The sequence below is a fragment of the Dermacentor silvarum genome, unplaced genomic scaffold (genome assembly GCF_013339745.2).
Source record: "Dermacentor silvarum isolate Dsil-2018 unplaced genomic scaffold, BIME_Dsil_1.4 Seq762, whole genome shotgun sequence".
Taxonomy (NCBI): domain Eukaryota; kingdom Metazoa; phylum Arthropoda; class Arachnida; order Ixodida; family Ixodidae; genus Dermacentor; species Dermacentor silvarum.
In genome coordinates this window covers 1-19,144 of record NW_023606738.1, presented here as the reverse complement: position 1 = coordinate 19,144, position 19,144 = coordinate 1, and the positions used below count along the sequence as shown (strand labels likewise).

General features: G+C 45.4%; 1 protein-coding gene across 1 annotated transcript; it reads right to left on the bottom strand.

The window, feature by feature from the left end:
* Positions 1–3,374: 3,374 nt before the first annotated feature.
* Positions 3,375–18,820, bottom strand: LOC125941975 (flagellar attachment zone protein 1-like; the record flags this gene model as incomplete). The annotated part of the gene is made up of 6 exons (XM_049659859.1): positions 3,375–4,081; positions 8,649–8,770; positions 10,161–10,464; positions 13,973–14,620; positions 16,816–16,943; positions 18,652–18,820. Coding segments are annotated over 6 exons (1,495 nt in total), but the record flags the coding sequence as incomplete, so codon positions are not given.
* Positions 18,821–19,144: the final 324 nt, after the last annotated feature.

The following is a 19,144-nucleotide window of genomic DNA, read 5'->3' as shown; positions in this document are numbered from 1 at the left end:
GGTTCGAAACTCGCTACCGCCGCCATTTTTCCTTTCGAATTTATAGCGATTACCGGGGCGTAGCTAGAACGCAGGCGAGAGCTTGCGCGGACAAGGAATGCGCGGATAAAACCGGCGTCCGAGAGTGAGGGTGACAGCGTTGTGGCGATGCCCTCTCCCCTCATGCAACACCTGGCACCTGCTCTACACCGTCGAAGCGCGCACGTGACGTGGCACCGCGGCCATTGGGAATTTAGGTGCGATGTGCTGCTACAGACGCCGGCTTTTCGCTCAATGGGCCATTTGATGCTTTCGCATCGAAAAAGAAACAGTCAACCACATGTTTACTATGTCAAGGTCGGCTTAGTTGCACGTGAAATACAATACGAATGTTACAAAATTGGTGAATAATGTACATAAATATAGAATAGAGGTATATATCAATATTTAGTCATCGAATCATTTTAACTACCATGTACTACCTTGCTTGCTTGCGTCGCCCCTGGTTGGCCCTTTTTTGTTTTATGCGTTTGCACTTTTAGTGTACTTAACGTGCTTTCCAGGGGTAACTATATGTCCATGTATGCTTGTACCTAACCATTTTCCCACCTAACTGGGTAGTCCGTGGTCGAATGGTTAGCGCATCGGGCTTCTGTGTTGATGTAACAGGGTTCAAAACCAACCACCGGACCAACGCGGGTCACCTATTATGGGGCAATGTGCACATATGTGCCACTCTTCAACGAACCTCTTTCATACCAACTCTGACGTGAACTTTGAGTATGTGCCACTCGGTGTGTGCTGGTCTTCAATGAATGACTAACACCTACTTGGGTAACTAGGTATGTGCCACTGGGAATGTGCTGCACACACCGGAATGCCACACATTCGGGAGGCCACGCGCAGGCTTCGCAGCGAGCTGTGCCATGAATTCACATGGTATGTGCCACTTCGATGAAGCTTGGGTCACTGAGTGTGTTACTGAGTGTATGGCAAGCAAAGGAACAATTTTCAGCATTCGCAGGTGTTCCTAGGGAAGCCCAAAAGAGTGACCCCACGACAGTAAACGCCTCATACTTACTTGTTTCGACAGTGGCAATATGTTGTGTCAGTGTATTGATTTAATGCTAACACGTTGCTGTTGACAGTCATTGCGAGATGGCTTGTGCCACAATTTTTAAATGCGAAGCATTTCTTGGCGAACATTTGCCACTTTAACAGTATCTATCTATCTAGCCGCCTACGTCTTGGTGATCTAATGGTCGTATCGTTAACTTGGGTATGACGAACATAAATGATAGGTCATGACATGGATATCGTGACGTGTGTCATGTAGGTCATGAAACAGCTGCCTATGTCTTGGTGCTCTTATGGTCGTATCGTTAACTTGGTAGGTACCAAAATTGGCATAGTATGACAACACTGTATGACGAACCTAAATGATAAGTCATGACATGAATGTCATCACATGCGTGTCATGTAGGTCATAAAACAGCCACCTAAAATGACAATGGCGTAGCGAAAAACCATTAACACTCAAGAACCAGTGAAATGGGTTCTGACGTGGGTACTAAGTGAAGGAAACACTAAAGGGTAATGGTAGAAGTCATAGTCATCAGCATGACTCAGCAAAAAACGATTAACACTCAGAAACCACTGAAATGGGTTCTGGCATGGGTACTAAGTGAAGGAAACACTAAAGGATGGTGGTAGAGGCTATAGTCTTGAGCATGACTCAAAAAAAAAAAGGTTAACACTCAAAAATCAATGGGATGGGTTCGGATGAGGCACTGAGTGAAGGAAAAGGCTAAAGGTCAACGGTTGAAGTCATAGTCATGAGCATGGCTAAGGCTTTCGCCTTAAGGTCTCCTACGCGTTGCTAAAGGGACTCCCGAGGACTCGTAATGTGAATGTCATGACATGCATGTCATGTAGGTCATGAAAAAGCCGCCTACGTCTTGGTGCTCTCATGGTCATTTCATTTACTTGGTAGGCTGCCCGCACACTGCTTCGCATAACATCGATTCCCACAGGGCGTGGGATCTGCCGGCTTTTTTCATCAGCTACCTACACCAAATTGTAGCCTTTGAGATTTCTTTCCATTACACTGAGATACACTGCTGCAGGCACAGTTCATTACACTGCTGCAGATACAGTTCTTATGGAGCTACCTTGGACTATTTGATGCTCTAAAGTTGTTTCCTTAAACAAAACTGTTTTTCTCGTGAATTTAACCTCGCGCACTGCACATCCTACTTGTATGACGATGAGTGGAGACCAAGATTCGAAAAACGCTGCAATCTTCGAGGCCGTGCAAAACCAAAGGTGCATTCTGGAAATTCTCGGCATTCACTTGCTGAGCTGTTTTGCCACCATGGGCAAGCGACGGTGCAGAGGCCTTCCTATGCTCACTGAAGGAGTTGTCGCAGGGAGGCTTCAATGTAAACTAAAAGGATAGACTGTCAAATTGCACCTCTTTTAATAGCTGCCTGCACTTCACCAACTTGCCCAACCAAAAATATTTCATACCACTTCCAAGTGAATTTATGCACAACCTCTGAGCAGATTTGCAGCACACTGTTGCAATACTTGGTAGCTTCTATAAAGCTTCGACCATTTAGATTTCCTTGCAGATCAAGCACATCTGGCTCTCGGCAGCTCGTGCCAGAATTGGGCACCACTCCAAACAAAGCATTTAGTGGCTTGGACAGCTATTTGAATCGATGCCTTAATCTCTAACCTCACCTGAAACATGTAAATTAGGAGGAGCATCAATCACACAGATACAGTGCCTCATTGTTGCATGCATTTCACTGCAGCCGACGTTTGAGTCGTCGGCTCGACAACCTTAGCGGCTTGTATGGCAATTTTATTCGAGGCCTAGCCCAGAGCAAGTGCCCCAGGAATGATGAAACTGCCAAATAGAATACTTGGACTAGGATGAATTTTTTAGCAAATGGCAAACTACTTTCCAAGAAGCTGCCTTCGTAGCTTTGTGTAACTACCAGGTGGACGCCAACGTTTTCCATTCAGAATGTGCGTACAACCACTTGTATTGCAGGAAAAGGGAGACATGCTTTTTCAGACTCAAAAGAAAAAGACACGTGGACTCTTGTGGGCTCGGAACAACGTTTATGCAACAAAATTTCTTGAACTCGCCAAAACTTGCAAATGTTCTGCAGTTGATTGGCACTGATGCAAGAGCTTTAGCTCACTAGACTGTGAGCTGATGCATCAATAATGACTCATGACCGCCCTTCAGTTATTCTGATTATTGCTGTATTAGTTTAACATTCAATATGCTAACTTTATTATAGATTCACATATTTATTTGTACTGGAGCAATGCTGTCAACAGCCTCTCAGCTTGTTATAGTCACGTCGACACTGGTCAACAAAACCGCGGACACCCAGAAATGTTAATGAACTTTATTAAAAATTCATGTAACGCCTGTTTTGGTTTCATTGCTGCATGAGTAAATGTACATATCAATTTGGACAAAATATTCGGCCATAAAAAGATTCCTTTGCCCTTAACTATAGGCAAATGATAAATCACGAAATATTTGCATAAATAAGACAATTTAAACTAATGCTAAAATTCCAGCATTTCATGATAAAATAGTGAAGTGGGCTATACAATTATATTCATTTAGGAGCGAACTGATGTTAGCAGCTGCTAACTGAATGTAGCAAGTATGAGTAAACACATGGTTAAAATTGGCACTAAAATGTTGAATAAAAGTTAAATATGACAACTTACAGAAATGACATGGAGACTATTTACAATGAACACAATGTGAGGGCTGACTGACACAAGTGGCAAGTACCGCCCCGTGTCCAGCTCCAACACTGCCCTGCTGATGTGCGAACAGTGCAGCATTGTTTTGCAGGCATTCTGCGATATAAAATATGTCAATTAAAATACGACTCAAGGTCACTAAAATTTTAATTAAAAGCAGTATTTCATTTTTTCGAATTACTCCTTGGCCTGCCTGCAAGCATTTGTTCTCCGAGTTGAGGCTGGCCGTTCAGTGCACAGCTCGACGAAGTTGGCATCCGTGGTGACTGGATGGCATTGATTCAGCGTTCCTGCAGCCACACTGCACATAGCAAGCAGAGGTTCTTGTTGTTTATGCACAAAAAGAACAATAAAAGAACATAGCATCAGGGTCTCAAAAGGTTAATAAATTGTCCAGACAGTGCTCGGTGAAACACTGCCCAACGTAACAGCGCGGACCGAGTATAACAGCGCTGTCAAATGCTGGCAAGTATAGTATAGCTGGTGCTCACTCACTAAATGCAGCATGCAAAATACTCCAGCCTGCGCAAGTCAGTACGCATCCGGTATAATGAACATCTAGTAATTTGCAGATTTCACTTTTTCAGCTCGCACATCCTATTAGAGCGGATGGCTCATTGCCGTTTTATTTTCACTCCTTCACAGAAAGTGTCAGAGCCTACCAATGCATTTACTGCCTTTTACTTCTATTCATTTTAAAATTAATATGCCTAATAAAATTCCTTCTGCTTTCCCCAGTTAAACATGTCAAGATTCCCGTCTTCTGAAACAGATGGACAAGCACCAGTGACAATGCTCAATGAGGTGAACACTCCACACCAACATTTGCACTGCAGAACTGAATAGAAATAAATACGTACATAAAGCTGTCAGTGATGCTTTTGCGCGAACGGCGCAACCACCGTAATTATGGCTATTTTTTTACGCGACTAAGATTCGCTACCCTCTCATGCAAGCACTTTATAAATGGAGGGAAAAAAAACAGATTTCAGCTGTATTAGTAGATTGCCCTTCCACAATACCAGAAAAGCCAGTCTCATCGTGAGAAGACGCTTGGTTAGCCAGAAGAGAAACGAAAGAAAGGTGCCAACGCTGCCTTGAAATTCCCACGCCAGCTAGCTGCGATGTCATAGAATTTGCTGCCATCTCCTGGGGCCTAGTTAAATTTTTATCGGTAAGAACATACAAAATCGTATTCGAAAAGAGCCAAAGACCAAACTTGGCAACTTTCCAGAACATTTACTGAACCACAACGACCGAAAAGCGAAAAAAATGTCATTGCTGACGTCACACTGACATACCGGCCCTGTGGTTAGGGCGTGAAATAAAAATTAAGCTTTTACCATCATTTTCTCTTGCAATAATCAACCTATACTGTGAAATCAATGAAAGTGCACTTCAAGAATACTTTATCAATCTAAATTCATCCAGTGTCAACTTCAGTGTGCCTTTGAAGAGCACACCATGTGGAGACTTCCACTGCTTTGGGACATAGCTTCAGCATTGCTTTGGGATAACGGATGAATCAACCAAAATTTGTTTCACACCCCTTGATACCACAGAGCAAAACTTGTGGGCTTGTTACAAATAAACTCAAGTGGGCGCATGTCTAGGACAGAATGCCTTCATATTCACAAGCTATTCTCAGTATCTATCTTGACATGGATGAAGGCAAGCACCAATGCCTGGAAAGGCATTGGTGCCGGTTTCAAATCCCGGACCAGGACACATTGTCCTTCAACTACAAGGCTTTCTTTCCGAGATACCCATATCAGTTTCCTTTGTAGATTCATGCTACAGTCGGGCAGATGTCAACTTTTTTCTTTCGCAAACTTTTTTTTTCACCTTGCAGACTTCTGCAGAACTGATTTGGCAAACAAACACTGCAATGTTTGTTTGAAGAATTATTCCCACGTAAAAAATTGACGGTGCATCTATCCTTTAGAGATGACTGGCGACTTTAATGCTATAGTAGCGATCTTAGGGTTGTTGGGTAATTGTTGACATGCTTGATATAATGATTATTATGAAAGGCAGCACATGCCCCATGACCCAAGATGGTTTAAGCTTGATTTTGAACCCAGTTCGGTCAACACAGCATCCTTATGCTCTGCCCATTTGACCATGCACTGCTTAGTGACCCAAGTTGCCGAGAAAGAAGTTACAGGGTGAAGTTCCCAAGGAATGCCAATAGCATTACAAGTTGCAAGAAACAAGCAAAAAAAAATAATAAAAGACTGGAGATAACCTTATGACAAGCACACCAGTTTATGGTACACTAGACTGGTTGGTTTTGAGTCCTGAAGAGCATTGTGGATGGAGTCTAAATTTAGGAGGATAAATGAAAAAGTAATGGCAGTTATCTTCACTTCTACACAGGAAGAAAACCTACGCATAACTTTTCGACTTATGTCCCCTGCATGGCAATGTAGCTTTGGTATTGTTCAATCAGCTTCTGTAGGCCGTCCGTGAAGGTATTTGGTTGCGAACGAACGCACGTACGCACCAGTGGCGCACCGACGGGGGGGGGGGGATTCGGGGGTTGTTCCCCCCCCCCTTTTGTTTAACCCCTTTTCTTTCCTTACGCATTTGAGTGCTGCAACTAAGATGTAAGACGCGCAATCGCTTGCACACTCGCAAAAAGTGCATTTTTTGACAATTTACCGCGAAGAAATGGAAATTAGTGCTGTTTAGATGGTATTGACAAACTTTCAACCCCCCCTGGCAGAGATCCTGGGTGCGCTACTGGTACGCACCATTAGCGTGACCTCGTCGTGTGAACTGAACTGATGACCACGCAGCGAATCCTTCAAATGGCCGAAGATGTGGTAATCTGATGGTGCCAAATCGGGGCTCTACAAAGGGTGTTGCCCTTGTTGTACAAGGCCTGCCATGGTCGCAGTGTGGTTATCAGTACAGGTACAACTTTCTGTAGCAACGAAAGGAAAGCTACAGCGGCCAAGTGCACAGAAGTACAAGATCTCCAGAAAATAGTCCTACATTTTCACCCGTGCTAGTTTAAACTGGGGTAGAAAAAACAAACATGTTATTTACTGCAGCAAAATAAGACGATACAATACTTCGTGGTAAGGTAAGGTTAACCAATTCTCTTGCTTTTCTTTTCCTCATTTGGGTAAATACAAAACCACCCAGCATAGAAGCTAAACCAATTCAATAGATTTGGGAAAATACAAAACCATCCAGCATAGAAGCTAAACCAATTCAATATATAACCAAAAGCACTGTCAAGCTCCGCCCCTTCATTGTCACTGAAAGTGATCCACAAGAATCTGTTAAGATTGATAAAGTATTCTTGACGAACTCTACTTTCAGTGATTTTGCCATAATAGGTACATTATTAGAGCCATAGTTTCACCTGAACTCCAGGGTTGGTATGTCAGCATGAGGTCGTGGATTGCAAAGTATTTTCTCGCATTTCGGCCATTGAAGTTCTGTAGAAATTGTTGAAACTTCCTACGTTCAGTCTTTGGCTCTTTTAAAGCACAATGTTGTTGACAATGACAGTTACAATGTAGTTACAATGGACAGCCTCTTACAACGCTAAATGATAAGGGATACACCGACCTCAGGCTGCATTGTAATTATATTCGAGCCAAGTTCACAACTTATGGTAATGAAAAAAAAAGTGAAATACTCCAAACAAGGGGTCTAAGTAAAGTGGAACTTCATTGGTACGATCCCATTTCGTACAATTTCTTGGTGCCAACGTTCACGATCGAGAACAGGAAACAAAATTACGTAATACAGTTATGTTTTTTTTTTTTACTGATTAACAAGTTTCCGGAAAACACAACAATTAGGCATTAACGTTCAGTACATTGCCAAAAATGCAATCATATATGATACGTTTTCAGGCTGCTAAGTCGCACATGAACAAGAATAGGCGTGAGGCGCATACGATTGAGAGCGGCAGGCGGCTGCCACGGCAATCTACTCGCCCACCTCTCCCACGTGAAAACACTGGCACACACTCAGTTTTCTCTTCCGGTACCCGCAGATCTCCACGGAGTCGTCGCCATTTCCTTCCTCCATGGACTGCGCAAATCGTATTCAGAGCTATCGCCGCCAACGCCTATCACGCATCTTTACCTATTTCTTTGACAGCGTATGTGGCGTTAGCGCTGTTGTAAGGGTACTGCATGCTTTTAATAAGCGATAACACAAATGCAGCATCATTCCCTGTGCCGCCGGCAGTAGGGAACAAGCTCAATTTCGTTTTAGATTCCAGTCTAAAACACTATGCAAAATTTAATGACGTTTCACTTCGTGAACGCGGGTTACACGCATGGATGCCGCGAACCTAGGAGCTGCCAACATGGACAGCGAGCACTGCGGTGTCAAAGCACAAACGGAAAGTGCGCGAACGCGGCGATTGTCTTCACCTCCAGGCGCCTTCCTCCTCCGGCGCTCTCTTCCCTCTCAGCGAAAAACACTCGCCAATTTGACAGACGGGGCATCCATGCTTTCACGTAAAAGGAAAATGTCAAAGCGTGTCTTGGGCCGCTCGAACCACCCACCAGCTCGATGCATGTTGGCGTCTCGTGCCGCAACAATTCTTGGCGAGTAAGCACGTCATAACTTCCCGGAAGCTTACCCAGGTCGAATTTGAGGAGTGCGAACACAAGCCTGCTGAAACCGCAAAAACTACAACGCGCGACTCGGGCCTCTCGGGTCCCACCAACTCGTCGCCCGTCGGCGTCTCGCATTCGCGCATCGCTTCGCATCATGTAGTTGTCAACAACGGTTGCAGTCTGCCAAATTTTTTAGCGACTTCGGGTCATACATTTTCTCGCTTAGTACGTATGAACGAGTGCTACTGTACAAAAGTGAAGTACACGATTCCTCACCTGCTACTTGGGCCCCTGAAAAGCATGCCAGCCATGAAGTTGCCAAAACGTGTCAACGATGATGACTCGGCGTTGTCGTCGGCAAGGACAGCACGGTGATCCTTGAAGTCTTGTTCCTCCTCCTGGGTAGCAACAAGTGAATGCACGTGCAAGTGGTCACTAAGTATTATACTACATTCCGCACGCCTTGGCACGCCATAGTTGGGGACTTCGGATTAATTTTGACCACCAAGGCATCTTTAACATGCCCCCAATGCACGGGACATGGGCATTTTTGCATTTTGCCCCCATTGAAATGCGGCCGCTGCGACCAGGATTCGATTCATTCCGCTACCTCATGCTTAGCAGCGCAACACCATAACCACTATGCCACTGCAGCGGGTACCAAAGCCACAAAAATGCCAACGCGCAGCTCAGCGCCCGCCAGCTCGGCGCGCGTCAGCATCTCGTGCTGCAACGATTTGCGCAACGCTTCACATTACATAGATGTCAACTACAGTTTAGTTTGCCCGATTTTTTAGCAACTTCAGAAAAAACGTACGTACGACCTGAAGTTTTTTTTTTTTTTTCAGAACGTTTGGACGAGGCTCTGCTACCATTTCATTTGTTTCTCCAAGTGGGGCCTTGACAACAGTGGGTCAACTTTGCTTGCAACAATGGTCGGAATGAATGGAACTAGGGAAAGCTAACCAAATTTGCCCGTTTCATTGTTTCCTCTGCACTCGCTTCATTTCGCAGCGGCCAATGCACAAGTTTTCAACACTGCTTGCAGCGCTGTCAATATCTGACCCATTGCTCTGCAGGAGCCAAACAGAAAATGGTTCACTACATCTACTAAAGGCCGATTCACACTAGGCCGACCGACACGGCACCGATGTTGGTCTGCCGACTGTTGGCGACAGCGTTTTCCTTCCTTTAAACCGTTGGCCGCAGAGTTTTTCGTCCTGCAAACTGCTCGTGTCATGAGTCGGCAGACCAAAATCTTTCTCGTGTCAGCGTAGTGTGAATCGGCCTTAAGGCAGCGATTCTAACTTGCACAAAATCGTTGACCTCACTTAACCATGATGACCACGTTTCAGATGCCGAAGGCACAGTATAACACGGTCACGACTAGCAGAATAATTCTGCAACTGGCAATTCAACAAGCGCACTCCACGTCACAGTCCACATAATGAAGTGTCTGGTCAGTTGTGACCGCCGTGGTGAGGGGCTCGTTTCTTACGGTTTGGGACGTGCATTTTGAAGCCGCCCTAGAATTGGTCGTAATTACCGATGCTAGCATGAATTATATGCCACAAACAATTTAAGGCTCATTAATGATTGGACACAGACCAACTGATTAAAGCATAAATGTCAAAAACAAAAATTTTGCTGTCAAGGAAAACAAGACATGTTTAAACTAAACTCTCAATAGACAATTCACTAGTATGTGCAAGGAGTCACGGCACGCCTGTTATCCTCTTCCCTGAAACAATGGAAAGCCAGCAATGAATAGAAAGAGCAGCTGCTCACCAGTGCATTCTTCGGAGGCACCCCCGCCTTCAAGCAACGCAAACGTGGTTCGAGGCTTGGAGTATTGAAGGCTGCTTCACTGTCCAATGGATCGGACGGTGCTACTGACCCAGCCTTTGCTCGAGTAGCTCGAGTCGCGCGCCGGGTGTTCCGCGTGGTGCGGCGAGTGCGACGCGGGCAGTTTTCTTTAGCCGCCTTTTTGTCAGCATGTTTCTCGGTGGAAGACTCGAGAGCCTGGTGCATGCTGCAGAGCTCTTCCTCCTTGGTCTCCACAGATGCCATGGCTGCTTTGCGAGACTGCTCACTGTCAGAGAAGCATGCACAGTAAGCCGAGTCATGAAAGGCTGTCAAAGTTTACAGGAACAGTAAACTGGAGAGTTTAACCCTTTCTCTATCAATGACAATTGTGTCTATCAGCTTGCTTCTATACTAGAATACAACATTCTGTGGTAATGAAGGGAAAGCTTCTGCGGGGCAAAGCTTCTGTACATGTGTTACTGCGCCAAGTATTCGGGCAGCGTTAAACAGCGCTTTTGGTCTCTTCCGACAAGTACTTGAGAATCAGCGTAGCTTTCACGTGGGATGATCTTGCATTTGCACAAACGCGGAAGACAAAAGCATAAAATTAACATATTTACTACTCGGTGGTCTCTTTCTCTCATTTTACTGTTGCAAGATTTTTAAGTCTTTTCTTCCCCAGCTTAACGTAACGCAGATGAGAATCTGACTTCTTTCAGCAGAGCTCTTATTTGCGAGTGCTTCGCCTACATAGCTTTCCCTTCATTGCCACAAAGTTGTCCGTGACTGTAGTTAACAGTTTTAACACTAGCTGGCAGCGCATATCAATGTTAGTGGTATTGTGTATAGTCTATTACAGGCTGTTCGAACACGTGCATTAGAAACTTGGATGTTTGCATGCTGTATTTTTGGAAAATTTGGTACAATTTTAGTCATTCCCTGTAATACAGGAAAGGTTAATGCCCTAGCAATGCATTGGTTGTGCTAGATGCTGTGTTGGAGTTTTCAAATTAACTAAAACCATGCGTTATTCTTTCGTGCGCATGCACAGTGCGGTACACGAGAGCTTTTCATCCTTCCTCCATTGGAATGCAGTCACTGTGGCAGGGATCTCAACCTAACAGAATGCCAACAAGTCTCTGTGGCAGGTCCACAGTGGAGAGTTTTAACTTGTTTGCAAACTTCTTACTAGGTTACAGGAGAGGCGTATGGCCACAGCAGCACCGGTAGCGACATCTTGTGAAGCTTCGTCTAAACTCGATGCCTTAGACATGTTTCCACACGAATGGTGTTGTCCAGAAGAAATTAAAAAAGGCAATGTGTTAACGATTACGCTGCTGCTGAAAATTTATACCAGCAGCGAAGTAGAACACACTCGGCTACTGCAGTATAATAGCTTTGTTTTTATGGTTGAGCTCTGTGCCATCAAGTCGCACCACCATCCTGGCCGCTCATGTTTACGCCTGCAACCATCTGCAAACCGTAAGAAGCTTTCGGGCAAATTCACTAATCTCCCAAAAACCTGTATAAGTACTTGTGAAACCATGGTAGTGCAAATAAAACGCAAAAGACAGAAGATTTGACACCACGAGCGCTATATACAACCTATTTCTCATAGTCCACCTGTGTACTGCAATAAATCAGTTTTGGGTGTAGCAAGCCTAGTGTCAGGTCTCCGTTTTCTTTGCGCTGCGATGGCCTCACAAGATATCGGCCAACTTGCCCAAGAACAAGTTATTTTGAGTTACCACGCCAATACGCAGCAGGCATGATCTACGTGCGTATGCTTGCAATTGAAGCGCCTGAAGTGTAGCCATTAAAGGAACCGTCCCCCAAAATATGTCCAAAATTTTGGTTGTACACTAAGCTGTGAAGGGCCATCGAGGAAACCTTCTACATAGGGTGCTGAACCGAAAGAAAAATACCGGTTCAGTTAGGTTAAACACAGATGTATGCGCTTGGGCTCCTGCTAAATAAGACCGCAGTCCTGCTAAACTGGAATTATTTAGAAGAGTTTCCATTTGTATCAGTCCTTCCTTCTGTAGACTGCAAGAACTGTTGCTCTTCCTTATATAGTATTCAAACTAAATGAATATTTGACAAATTCGGCTACTGAATTCTTGAACTGGGTATGAATCGAACCACTAAGACTATTCAATTCACATTCAAAATTTTGAATATTCGCACACCCCTAGCAGAACTAAGAGAAACAAAAGCATTGCTTAAACTCCAGCTCACCTCACCTCTCAAACAGAGCACTAGACAATGAGCATTTCGAAGGATGGGATGCTTCACAGTTGCAAAAGGAGTACCAATCATGATCCAAACTATTACAAGAGTAGATATGCAACACAGTGAGTGCACAGCCATGACATCAAGATGAATGCAACAGCACTGACACTTAGTACACTCAGCACTTCCATTACAGAAAAACTAAATGGAAAGGTTGACCGAACCCTGAGCAAGAATGGTAACTGAACCAAACGAACTTGACACTCCATTTGGTAGTGATCTGCCTCGCTTCTCATGACGCTGCTGAACCATAGGGTTTGGCCATGTCTGACCTTCCTCATAAGGCGGGTGAAAGAGAAACCTTACACTGCATACACCACTCGCATGGCACCCAATGCTTCGCGCTCTCTATCGAGTCAAAGATTCTACCTCTCAGCCACTCTATCGATGCTGCAGCAAAAGAATACAGCACCTAGACAATACTGCGCCTGGCCTCTTGAGTGCACGTTGAAACAACTGGCTGATGCTACGTTCTGCTGCGCTTATCCATAAACGAGTGTTGAGGCAGGATAAACAATGCCAATGGCAAGAAGCAAAAGGCTGGATAGAAAAAAGGAATTCACCCACACAAACGAAGACTGCCTGGACTAGGAGCATCGTTGACTGAAGTGCTGCTTCTACGCACAACAGCAAATGTTTACTAGAACTGATGCTGCACAGAGCAAAGCAAGACTCGCTGTGCATAGCACTGCACAAGCTATCACGTCACTGCTTCACATGACAGGTGAAAGTACACTTATTTTTGTCGCAGGGACACATTTACCACAATCTTTTGCATGTTCCACGTTACAGGGGAATCCGTGTTTACACTGTTGCTCTCTATCTGCACTCCGGGCACGACTAGTGATGAGGTAGGCGAAACCTGCGATACAGCCGTTTCTGGCAAAGACAATGACCTTTCCAAGAAGGGCAAACGGTCTCATTTGAATTTGCAGATGTTCTCGTAACCTGCATTATAGAAATATGTTCCAGAATCAACCATTGCCACACCATCTACACACCATGCTTGCCTGTCTGCAATGCGCCCAAACCTGTTGAAAGGTGCTTTATGTTGGTTTTTCCACGTGGACAGGCCACCACAGTGCATGCCATGGAGGAAGGAAAACAATTATTACCTCTCATCCCATGCTGTTTGCGAATTTCCTGTTCAAACGATAGGTCACCACACCATGCTGCGTGCATCGGCCTGTGCACATCATCCAATGAACATGCGAGTTCACCATGTTAGAAATTACACCCAACAGCTAATCAGGGTTTCTCCTGGTAAAGCAAGTCAAACTTCACAAGTCAACTTGCATAACTTTCTATACTGTCATGTCCATTACATCATTTTACAGTTTCACATCGGTACAATGACGTTACATCCAACAGGGAAATGCATTCGCTTAGTCCAATATTCATTATATATCGATGTTTGACTGTACCCTATTTAAAATTGAGCAGTTCAACTGTATAGTATTGTCCTAGAAGAAATAATGAATGCAGTCATGAGCAGAACTCACCTGGCCAGCAGCTCTTCGTGACAGCTCTCGAGGTCATGTTGCACTGCCTTTAGGTGCAACTCAGCCTCCTGCTGAGATTCTGCCACGTTCTCAGTCAATCTGCGCGACTCCTTGAGTTCCTTAGAAATGGCCTTGGCCCGCTTTTTTGTAGCTGCTTTGCGCACAGCCTCCCTTTTGGCTTCATGCTCGCTGACACGAGCCCTCTGCTCAGCCACACTCAAGGCCTCGGTCCTGTGGTCAAGCTGTTCTCTCAATTCATCCAAGGCAAGTTGACGCTCCTGCAGGTCAAAGCACACCTGCTCGAGCTTGCAGTTAGACTCTGCAGCCATCTCCTGCACGTCGTCATGGGCGCGTTGCAGCTCTTCCATTTGCCGTTCCAAGCCCTCCTGCTGAGCCACCTGCGTCGAGAGTCTTTGCTGGACGTCATCGAGTTGGTCGAGAGCTCGTTCGGCCGAAGCCTCGGCACCCTTGCGGGCCTGCAGCTCACTGACCAAGTGAGACTGCGACTCTTCGAGGCGGCTGCCAAGGCTGTGCAGCTCGCTTTCCGCTTCAGAGAGTCGAGCCTGCGCTTCCAGTGCGGCAGCTGCTGGACATGCACAGTAAAATTCCTCGGTCTGTGTCCCTGCCTCGGCTATGGTGGGTGCAGCGCTGCAAGCAAGAGGGGCACAGCACACGTTAGGGAGTATCCAAGGAATTGTGTGTTCCTGGTTACGGCCCGAACTACATCCTGTGATCTGCATCGACACTATGAGCATCGACTCCATTGGCTGCTCTGGCGACAAGATGGCAGCTAACTTTGCCATGCACAACTTACACTTAAAGCGAAAATTAGACATCCACTGAATCATAGAAAATGCTACAATTGGATGGATGTCTCATTTTCGCTTTAATTGCTTCTCTCCACTTAGCGGGTTTCCGCTGAACTATTACGTCACACAACTTACACTTGCAACACATACGGCAGTCAGGCGCATGATATTTCGCCTTTAGCTCCTGCACTACGACAATCATTCATCAAGTGACCCGCATGATGACGGGTTCTGGAGGCTTGAAGGACTTCATAAAGTCAACTCCATCTGGAACACTTGGGTAAGCAACAGTCAAGCGTTGCCTTCCACTCTGTCATGCAAATTCCGCCACTTTCGAGCCCCAACTCATTTGCCTAAATTGCAACCACTGGCAGCTGCATGGATGCGAAGATTACGGGCACTACCTATACTTTATAAACGAAGCAGTTAGATGTTCTCGAGCTATTTTAATGGTAAAGCATAGAGTTTCCTACCGAAATTACCAGGCGGATCTCTGGCACTGCCATTGTGCAGCTACCATGGGAATGATGGTTAGTACATGAATTTGTCCAATAGTTGTGCTTGTGACTTCAGACGTTCTTGCAGCTTTATTTACTGCATTTGATCTGCCTTCATCGGCCTAAATTTTGAAGCAATCCTACATTTCTAAATGCAACAAGACTGCGCACATGCATAATCACTCCGAATTGTTGTACATGTAATGCAATAGTTTGTTGAAAATAAACATTTGAAAATTGGCAAGGCCGTTTCGAAGCCAGAAGGACGAAGCTTAGACAAAAACCTTGCACTAACCATCACTGCTTCCTGATGAACTGAAAACTGCCCTTGGTGCTAAACATGCTAGAATGCTTAAATGCTTTCATCGTAATACGGAAATTTCAGAGAGCAAATAGTCCGAGATAGACTCACTGTTGGGTTTATCTGATTTCCACGCTGACGTTGTCGTGTTCACTGAGACATGGAAGACAGACAATAACGCATTTACCATGCCACATTACAATACATTTTTCTTAAACCATACTATTTGACGGAGTCGCAGTGTCCCAGTTCTGTAAATGAGTGCATGCAATGTGAAATGGTTACAGATCTTTCTGTATACAGCAATGATTATGAAGTAGCAACAGCTGGCGTAGCACAGCTGGCTGCCTCGATTGAAATACCACAACAACTCGATGTTCTTGACAGTGTGCGGCGAAAGTGGGAGTGTCGACACCAATGTTGTTGAGCATTGGAAGACGCATGCAGTGGCCATGCTGCTTAAACAGTACGTGTAGGACAATGTTTATAACTTGAATGAGCCTGCATTATTTTACAAAAAGTTGCCAAAGAAGACCTTTTCCCCAAGGGATGCAGTCGTCACGGGAAAAAAAAAACAATGTAAGGACTGAATAACTTATGTTCGGTGTGAATATGTCAGGCAGCCACAAGCTTCCACTGATGATCATTGGTAAAAGTGGAGAAGCCTTGATGCTTTAAGAATGTGCAACTCTCTCCTAAGGACGATGTGCTCTACATAAATAGCAAGGCCTGGATGACTGCAGCGCTGTTCGAGAAGAAGCTGCGCATTGTTGTTAGCCAACTGAAGATATGATATGACCTACGGCTGCACATTTCCGTGCCAAGCAGTCGCGCATCGACGGCTAGTTAAAGTGAACGTTTTGCAGGCGTAATAAAGGTGCAGTGTTGATGCAACAACGTTTGAAAATCCAGTTCATTGGGAGATCTTCCGCGGTCCGAGGAACTTCGAATTAACGAGGTTCTACTGTATGCTGCACCAACTAGCCTAACTCTCAGCCTCAATGCTGTGTCGTGCTTGGTTGGAACGGGTGGTTGCTTAGTGGCAGAAAACAAAGGTACGTAACATCATTGGACGCGCATCTAATTGGAGCTTTCCTCATCAGTTAGGGGGAAAGAAAGCTACTGCTGCTGTGAGGCCAACCTGCTGAACAAACACTGGGCCCTCTCCAGTAAACAACCAGTAAAAAGTCGCAGGAGCCTTAAGGATGCAGAAATCGGCGTGAAAGACACACTCACCGGCAGCCTTCAGCCACAGGGTCATCCTGCACAGTAGTCTGTTTGCCCAGCTCCTTCTCGAGTTCACCATTTCGGCGCTGCGCTTCTTCGAGTTGCCCCAGAAGATACATGGTTGAGCCCTTCTTAGCCTATGGTTGGGATTGAAAAAGAGCACTAAGAATGCAACTCGGTAAACACCTCGGCGGTTCAGCTCGTATACAGAATACAACTGAATCATGCTCAGAATGCTGGAAAGGACTGTCCAAGGGACATTGTCCCTACAGAGAAGAACTAATTCAGCTGTATTGGTAAATCACCCTTTTTCAGTACCAGTAAGGTCACTCATATTGCGAGAAGAGGGTTGGCAAGGCAGAAAAAAACACAAAGATGCCTTGAAATACCAACACCAGCTTGCCGTGACACGATGAATTTTGATGGCCTCTGCTTGGCGACCGATTAGCATTTTTATCAATAAAGCATGACTATTGTATTCTAAAGGACACAGAGACGGAACTTGGCAAGTTTCAAGTACTTTCAACAAGCCGCAATGGCCCAAATACGAAAAAGAATTAACGCAGAAACTCCTTTGGGCGATGTCCAAGTAAGCGTACGCATCGTGCTACTTGCTCATCTCCCTGCAGCCTGGTGTAATTATCAATGTTATGAAACTTGATCCGACCACTATAAACGACAGCGCCGTGGCGACATGAACTGCTACGGACGGCGGCACAAGGGGAATTGATGATGCAAGCAAACTACTGCAGCTGGTGGCGCCAGGTGCACCGATGACGTTCCGATCATTGTAAGTCGTTATCGCGCTTTAGCGCCTTACCGATCTACGTCGAACCATTACCAACCATGATCAACCGTACTCCGGCGGCGGCTGTGTATGACGCGGTCCCTATCTTGAAAGCGATCTGCGATGGAGACACAGTGCGCCAAGTGCTGGAAGCTTATTGTGCACTGTGTTCTCGCCGCTTAGTTCGCGTTAAAGTGAGAGGCAGCGCAAAGGTCAATTCGCTTGCTGCTGTGGGCCCTATCTTGAAAGCAATCATCTTACGTGATCAACGGAAGGACACACGGAGGGGGTTTCCTCATTTGGTAGGCATAAAAATGATTACACAATGGGGGGGGGGGGGGGGCTTGACGTATTCATCACATGATCCTCCGGCTCCTGTATTCGAGAACACAGGGAAGGAATTTCACTTGCGGAGGATAGATGGGCAAGTTGAGAGAGTATGGTGGTGGTGAAATGTTGGCGGTGTTTATGTTGGCCTCCTGTAATCATGGGTTTGTGCCACTTCAAATATTTCTATCTCTGCTATTAAAAACTATTAATTCGCAATATTTCTGCGTCACAGCACTCCTTAGAGGGCAGGTAACAAGTTGCAGCGTATAACCAAAATTTGCTATGTGGCCTAGAGAAGGGCCCTTTAAGGCAACATAATGGTTACTGCAAAGAGATTTCAGAAGCTCATCACTCGTGCAACGAAATACCGAGACAGCTAAATATTGCAGCACAAGAATCCTCAGAGCCTCAATTCAAGGGTAACCTCAACTGTCAATAATAATGGCATTGTTAGCAGACAATACTAGGGTGAATAAAGATACCCTTATTACACTTACAGGTCTTGTGCATCTAACTGCTACAGGGGAATTAAAATTACTATGCCACGGGACCATGAGAAGGAATGAAAATATTTGTAGGAAGTGAAAGATGAACATTGGAGTGCTTGCATTTTAACGACGAAAATTTCAAAAAAGTATGCTAGACTCCGAACACCAAAACTGCCTTGGACATTTGGACAATGCAAAGAGCGTCAAGGGGAGGGGGGGGGGGGAGAAGGGCGTAATTACCCTGCTATAGAGCTTAAGACGTGTGATCTCGCAGGCGATGCGGACGTGAATTGCCATTTCCCGGTCGGCACTTTCACGTTGCTTGCGCAGCGTCCGCTCCAAGTGTTTCACATGGCCCTTGTAGTCGTTCACTTGCGCTTCGTTTGCGGAAGCCATCTTCTGCGCCCACCTGCAAAACGTTTGTGTACAATGCTCAGCCAGGATGCCGCCTACTGATGTGTCGAAACAACTGCACGGCATCAGAATGCAGAGGGTCTTTCCAACGCGATGTATCATTCCAATTAAGGAGTTTAACGACTGGCTAGGCTGGGTTAAGATGCCCTCACATGAATTGAATCTTTATTTTCATGTGTTGTACATGCAGGATGACGGGAGTAATAGTTGCACTGAAGGAGCTTGCCCAGCTTCCACTAGGGACAAAGGAGTACAAAGCAATTCTTTCTGGAGTTTTACGTGCCAAAACCAGTTCTGATTATAAGGCACGCCGTAGTGG